Raw genomic sequence first — 7,562 nt, 5'->3', positions numbered from 1 at the left:
GGCTTTGTGAGTGTCAGCATGCTCACACCCATGTGGCTTTGTGAGTGCCAGTATGCTCACACCCATGTGGCTTTGTGAGGGCCAGTATGCTCACACCCATGTGGCTTTGTGAATGCCAGCATGCTCACACCCATGTGGTGAGGCATTTACAAGAGATTGTGTTCTGCACTAGATCATCATCAAATAGTCTTTTCCCTTAAAATTTTATTAACATTATTTTATCTGAAAAATCAAAATTATACACATTTGCATAGTGCAGTGTGCCAATCATGTTAGTTAACATATTCATCACCTGCTTGCTTCTTTTTGTGATAAGACATTTGAAATTTACTCTTGGTCATCTCAAAGGGTGTATTTTTGATTATATTCTTGGCTATTTTAAGCGTACATTCTATTATTGGCCTTACACAGTAAATCTTAAAGCTATTTCTCCTGTCCAACTGAAACTTTGTATCTTCTTTTCCTATTGATATTTTAAATTAATTTTTACTTAATGTATGAAATAATAGCTTTGATTACATTTCCTGAATTCTTATCATACTTTGTTCATATTGCCCCTGCTACTCCCCCTTCATCTCCCCCGCCTCAATTGCTCGCTGCCTCCTTTTACCTTAAAGTCCTCCTCCTGCTTCCATGGCATGCATTAATGTATTTATGTGTATATGTGTATACACATATACACATATATACATTCTTAAAGATTCCACATACATAGAATCTGTTTACTAATACCCTGCCGTTCTATAAATACATGAGGTTATGTGGAATTTACCTTTTATGACAAATGACAGCTTTTCCTTTCTTTCTTTTTGCCAGGATGAATAGGAGTCCATGTGTATTCACACCAGTCATTCCTTATCTACCAGTCTGTTAGTGTGCACTCATCTGACTCCCATATCTTGGCTATTGTAACACTATGGTCAGCAGGGAAGGAGAGACGTTCTGCAGCCTGATCTCGGTTCCACTGACTGTGGTGCAGGAATATGGCTGCTGGATGGCGTGGCGGTCCCATTGAGAAATCTTTGTATTGTGCTCATTGTGGTTGTGAAGATTTAATGTCTACTCAGACTGTGTGAATGTTCACTTTTCTCTGCATTTCACCCGCATTTGCTCTTCCTGTGTCTGTCTGAATAGAATTCGGGGCTTTTTATATGTTAGGCAAGTACTGCAATACCTAGCTGAATCTTATCTCATATTACTGACTTTTGCATGTTGATTTTCTCCTCTCCCTCCCCTCTTTCTTCCTTCCTTTCTTCTTTACTATTTTTGAGACAGGGTCTCGAATAACCCAGGGTGTACTTGAACTTGCAATGTAGTCAAGGCTGGCCTTTGACCTCCTGATCCTCCTGCTTCCATCTCTGAGGTTTGGGATGGCAGTACCACATCTGGCTCTGCTCTGTTGGCTGAGACAGAGTGCTTAGACTGGCCTTGGTTTTTGTGTTCTGTAACTTTAATGAATTTCTTTACCATCTCTGTGTTTGAGAGGAGTCTTTAGGGTCTCTGTCATCCATTGAGTCAGCTGACAGTGCATTTATCCGTTCTTACTAGCATTCCTTGTCTTTCTCACTCTTGCCTGCTTGCTCAGGTCAGGACCACTAATTACCATGTAGAATAGGAAGGGGAGCAGCATCCTTGTCTTTCTCCTGACCTGAGAGGAAAGGCTTTTATACGATGCTGAGTCTCACATTATAAGCTGGTCTAGTTTGCTGGTGCTGGTGCTGCCCTGCTGAGTGACCCTTCCCCACGACTAAGCTGGTGAGAGTTCTTATCATTAGAAGGGCACTGGGCTTTCTCAAGAGATTTTCCTAGATGCACAAGAGTCTCATATTGCTTTAGCCTTTATTTTGTTAGGGGGCTGTAGACTATGTATGGCACACCGTGCTCACATCTCAGGGACGGCAAATTGCAATCAGGATTTCTAGTAAGATAATATTTCACTTTCTAGAGCCATGCCTAGAATCATGTATGTTTATTTGAGTTTTTGCTTATTATTGGCATTAAAACAGTTTCTATTTTTTTTTTTGTTTTTATCTTTTTTCTAGACAGGGTTTTTCTGTGTAGCTCTGGCTGTCCTGAAACTCTGTCTCTGTACATCAGCCTGGCTCAGAGATCCACCTGCCTCTGCCTCCTGAGTGTTGGGATTAAAAGTGTGTGCCAACACCAACTGGGTCTAATTTTCTTACTGTGAAAAAAGAAAATGGATAAAATCTAAGGAAGACATGAAACTAAGTCAATAAGAGATAGAAACTCTGGAGACACGGGCTATGTGAATAAAGCAGGTAAAGGGATGGAATCAGGGACAGACCGGCTCATAGAGCATATGCTAGCTACAAGTGCCTTTGTGGGTGAGTTCCCCTGGGTAGTGAAATTACAAACAACAGTTCTGCAAACTTTTCTGAGAGTCTCCTGTGAGACAGTTTTGATGCAGCAGAGGCTTCATGAGACCTAAAAGCCTGAAACCTAAAAACCCAAACTAAAAGTTCTGATTTTAGTTTCAGATGGGAGAGTGGTCGGTTTTCTTTCAATATCCCTTCGGTATCCCGACCCTGTTTTTGAACCATACTTTCTGATTCTGTTCTTATAGACCAGGGTTTTGCATCTGCTTAGGAGTCTTTCTGAGCTCTCTGCAGTCTTTTGTTGGTGGGTTATAGTTTGCATTAGTCTGACTTACCATTCCTGTTTATAGCCGAAGAAATGTCCCTTCCTTGGTCTTGTTTTATCTCAAAATGGTTGGGGCTGTGGAGTTGGCTCAGTGGATACAATACTTGCTGCTTAAATTTGAGGATTTTGAATCCTTAGAACCCATCTGACAGCTGAGCGGGCAGTGGGGATCCCTGGGGCGAGCTTGTTAACTAGACCGGCTGGGACCGGCTGGGACTGGCAAACTCTGGGTTCAGCAAGAGAGCCTGAGAGATCAAGGACACCAGAGGTCAACTTCAGGCCTCCACCTGTGCCATCTACATGCATGTGCTCGTGCACACATATGGGTCAAAACAAAGGCAAACATGCAAATACATATGTGCACCGTATACATGCACACACGCGCAGACACGTGTGGTCCCCAGTCACTTCTCAGTTACATAGAGTCCTTTTCTTCCTAATGTGATGTCAGCTATATCCCCAGCCGCCCCATGCCGTCTGTCCTTTGAGTGCTCGGCTGAAGAGAGTTAGCAGACACGCAGGCTTACATTCCAGTCCATCGCTTTTCAGCTCTGTGGCTTCAGGCCGACTTCTGAATATCTCTGATTACTCCTTCTCAGTAAAATGGCGGCCATGCTCTTTGGCCTATAGGGTTGTGAGGTTCCAGTGAGATGGTCACCGTATGCAGTACAGGCTCTCAGCAAACAAGTGGAAATGACTCTGACAGCTTTAACAAAGGGCCCATGAGGCCAGAGAAGTGCTTAGACCTATCACATGTCAGCAGTGGCAGGCTAATGTGAAGAGCTCAAAGGTGGTTCATTGGTTGGTGACTAGGGGCCCTTCCTTGGACTCTGCTGCTCTGGATCCTATAGGTACCTGCTAAGGCACCGGGTCTCAACCTTCCTAATGCTGCAATCCTTTAATATAGTTCTTCATGTCGTGGTGATCTCTAACCACAAAATTATTTCATTGCTTCTTCATAAATGTAATTTTGCTACTGTTGTGAATCATAATGCAAGTATCTGAGACACGGGATATCTGATATGTGACTCTCAAAGGTGTCACAACCCACAGGTTGACAACCTTCATGCTAAGGATTTTGAATGATAGCATGATGTAAGTCATTCTCTACTGCCCCCTACAGGTTGTGGAAGGACAGACCATTTCTCTGGTCCCTCCACCACTTCTGATTACCTGGAGTAGCCACATGGACAGCGTGACAGATATCCTGTATGTGGACTCCTTCCGGCTGGTTGTCAGTGCAAGCGAGGACCGGGATGTCAAGGCTTGGAATCTCTGTGGTGATACCATAGGTATGGGTGCTGCAGAAGCACAGCCTTTTCTGTCTCTGTCCCTGACAGAACACACCTGGCATTACCCTGATGCCTTGTGGGGAGGAGGGTCTCAGCTGCTCAGAGAATCTTGCAAGATGCCAATCTGTCCAGCTGTATCCACTTAGCCATCAACCGTCCTCCCACGCATTCACTCAGCCACCCTGCTTGGCTTGTGCTGGTGAGCTTCAGAAAGTTGTATAACTGGTACGGTCTGTTCTTTTCTCTTAAGAAATAAGCATAAGCCAGGTGGTGGTGGCGCACACCTTTAATCCCAGCACTTGGGAGGCAGAGGCAGGTGGGTCTCTGACTTGGAGGCCAACCTGGTCTACAAAGTGAGTTCCAGGACAACCAGGGCTACACAGAGAGACCCTGTCTCAAACAAACAGCCCCCTAAAACCAATCCGAAAAACAAAGAAAATAAGAACAGTTCTGGTATTATATATAAAGAAAAACTCACAAGCTTAAAGTGTCCCAGTCTGAATTTCCAGAGCATACATATATGTACCTGTACAGCTACCACTATCTTGGTTGCCACCAGCTTTTCTCTAGGAAATACTACCAACCCAATTAAAATATGGGTTTTTTTTTTTTAACATTTATTAGGGGAGGTGCATGCCACGGAGTACACGCGAAGGTCAGAGAACAACCGTGGGAGATGCTTCTCTCCTTCTACTGTGTGTGTCCCTGGCGTGGAACTCAAATTGGCAGGCTTGGTGGCAAGCGCCTTCACCCACTGGGTCAGCTTGCCAGGCCCTGACCTTCTTTTCCTTTTTCTGTCTATGTGTATGTGTGGTGGCATATGTACAGGTCTGTACAGGTGTGTGCACATGCTAGTGGGTACATGCCCATGTGTGCACTCACTTGTATTGGCCAGAGATCAACTCTGGCTTCTCCACTTGTTCTCCACTTTATTTTGGAGCTCACTGATTTGCCTAGGAGGGCCGGACAATGATCCTCAGGGATTTGCCTGTTTCCACGCCCCAGCATGGGGCACTGGTGTGCACTGCTGTGTTGGCTTTTAGTGCCCGTGGTGGGGGTCTGACTTCAGGCTTCTGTAGGAAGTACTTTTTTTTTTTCCAGCTAAGCATCTTTCTGAATCCTGAATTTATTGTTGTTGTTGTTTTGTAATGATAGCATGCCACTATGATAGCCTAGGCTGGCCTTTTGTCCTTTCCATACTGGGTCCCAGGTGGGCACCACTCTTCTTGGCTTGGCTTCTAAATTCACGGATTGTTTCTGCACTTTGTACACCTGGGATCATGTGATGCGCTTTTCCCTGTTTTCTTTCTCCAAACATTCGAGCCGTGAAATTCATCCCAGCGATCTCCTACGTCAGCTACACTTGCTCAGCCCTGAACCCTGCCATCTCGCAGCGTGCCTCCTCTCCTCAGTGCCTGGTCGGTTTCTATGAACTCGTGTTAGACATGAGATGCTGCAGTTTGCCCTATGTCTGGCTCATTTTGTTGAGCCTTGTGTTTTCAGGGTTCACCCCTATTGTCATAGTCACAGAATTCTCTTCTCTTGTAAGGCTGAAGAGCATTCCATTATAGGTGAATTGCCTGAATTCATCTTTTGGTTGTTTACATGTTTTGGTCATTGCCAATAATGCTTACATCTTGGAGTTGGGGGAAATGATCTGGTTTGTGTGTGTGTAAAAGGGGCTCAATGTGTAGGCCAGATTGGCCCCAAATTTGCAATTCTCCTGCCTCTGCCTTCCAAATGGGTTAACTACATGCTTTCAGGTTTTGTTTTGTTTTTTTTTTTTTTGAAAATAATCAATTTTGAGGAGCGTCACAGTGTTTTCAGAGTAGTTACCCAGGTTTACATTCTTATAAGGGCATGTTCTCTGACCTATCTCCTGTCTTTCTGATAACCATGCTGATGAGTGTGAGGTGTACTCTGGCTCCCTGTGCTGAGCGTCTTCCCGCAGCCTGCTGGCCATTTGTACATCTCATTTGGATAAATGTCCATTCAAGTTATTTGTCTTTAAAAAAAAATCTGCTTTTTCTATTAGGTGGCAGGAATTACGTATTTTAGTGGTTAGCCCATGTTAGATGTATGGTGTCATTTCCCATTTCATAGGTCACCTTTAACCAGCCAAGCAGCTTTTAGTTCCAAGTAATCCTGCTTTTACAGAGCTCTGCTAATCTGTTTTTGCCTTTGTTGTTGGTGTTTTTGGAGTTCTGGTCAAGGAGTCATCACTAAGACCAATGTTTAGACTTTCCCTGGTTGTTTTCTTGGCTTGCTAAGATATGTTCTTGTGTGTTGTGTGTGTTTGTGAGTGTGCACATGTGAGTGTGTGCATGTGGAGGACAGATGTCTTTTGAATCAGACCCTCTCATTGGTCTGGTGCTTATCAGCTTGGCTCAGGCAGCTGGCCAGCAAACCCCAGGGATCGGCCTGCCTCAGCTCCACCCCTACTCCATGTAGAGAGGATTTAGTAACACACCTGTCTGCACTGGTTCTGGGAATTGAACTCGAGTCCTCACGCTTATGCAGTGAACACTGACTTTGTTAATGAAGCCATCTCTCTGAGCAGATGGAGGAATTTTGCATCTCTGTTCACCAGGAATATTAGCCAGTAGTTTTTCTTTGTTGTGGTACCATCGTCTGGCTCTGGTGTTAGAGCGATGCTGGCTACGTGGGTTTCTTGGACTGTTTTGTTGTTTTCCTGTTCTCCCTGCAGAGTTTGGGGACCAGTATGACTCAGGACAGGGATCTTAGAGGATCTTTTGAGAATAAATACGCCTGAGTTACAACAGGGGGCAGTGTTACACAACTGGGAGTGAGTCACCCTGCTCCAGAGCTGGCTTTAAAGTAGGCTCAAAATGACAGTTTACCAGGATACATTTAACAAAACTGTACACAACGAGGTTTTTCTGGATGGTGTGTGATCTGTGAGGATTTACAGAGGCATTGTTCCCCCTACCCCATCCCCAGCATGTATTTTCTCACCTCTTTCAGCTGGGTCTGAGCCGGAGGGGCTAGAGAGGGGACCTAGGTAGACCTGGCTTACCTTATCTTTGGGTATGACAAAGCAGGCTTGGCTCGGCTTCTTCTCTTGACTCTCTCTCTTGATCTCAGTGTAGTCCACCCCACACCCCTGAGTGCTCACTGCATTCCTCACAGGGTTTTGTACATTCAGGATGGAGACTCAGTCTTGCCAGCTGCAGGGCTGGCAAGAGCTCCGCTGATTCCATGGCTACATCCTTCCGTCTAGGTCAAGCTTGGCTCTCTCGAAGCTTAGACACATACAGGGAACTCCTGGAGAAGAGAGTAGTGTCCAGACTAGTGTTTCCTGTAAAGACTTCTCTGTCATTTTTAGTTGCTCTTATATTTGTTGTGTTTTATGAAAAGATAAGAAGAGAAGGAATATGTTCGGTGGAGGTATAGTCAGGTGTGGGGTAAGGGGTGCCTCCGCGGGCCCATGCTGAGGCGCCCCTTCCCCCTGAGACACCAGCCACATGACCATATAGTATCGAATAGAGTTTATTCAGGGCACGGGGAGGGGAGTTGAGAGGTAGTAGAGACAGAGAAAGGCAGAGAGAGAGAGAGAGAGAGAGAGAGAGAGAGAGAGAGAGAGAGAGA

The 7,562-nt window shown here is 45.1% G+C and overlaps 1 protein-coding gene across 1 annotated transcript in view; it reads left to right on the top strand.

Moving 5' to 3' along the window:
- Positions 1 to 7,562, top strand: part of Efcab8 (EF-hand calcium binding domain 8) — a 65,020-nt gene that overhangs the window by 53,348 nt on the left and 4,110 nt on the right. Inside the window, exon 20 of the mRNA XM_028775301.1 lies at positions 3,785 to 3,953. Coding sequence (XP_028631134.1) covers positions 3,785 to 3,953 — 169 coding nt within the window. The remainder of the gene's footprint in view (positions 1 to 3,784; positions 3,954 to 7,562) is intronic.

The sequence above is a fragment of the Grammomys surdaster genome, unplaced genomic scaffold, assembly GCF_004785775.1.
Source record: "Grammomys surdaster isolate TR1022 unplaced genomic scaffold, NIH_TR_1.0 254, whole genome shotgun sequence".
NCBI classification, from domain to species: domain Eukaryota; kingdom Metazoa; phylum Chordata; class Mammalia; order Rodentia; family Muridae; genus Grammomys; species Grammomys surdaster.
The sequence above is the reverse complement of the archived record's forward strand: the minus strand, read 5'-3'. Positions and strand labels throughout refer to the sequence as shown.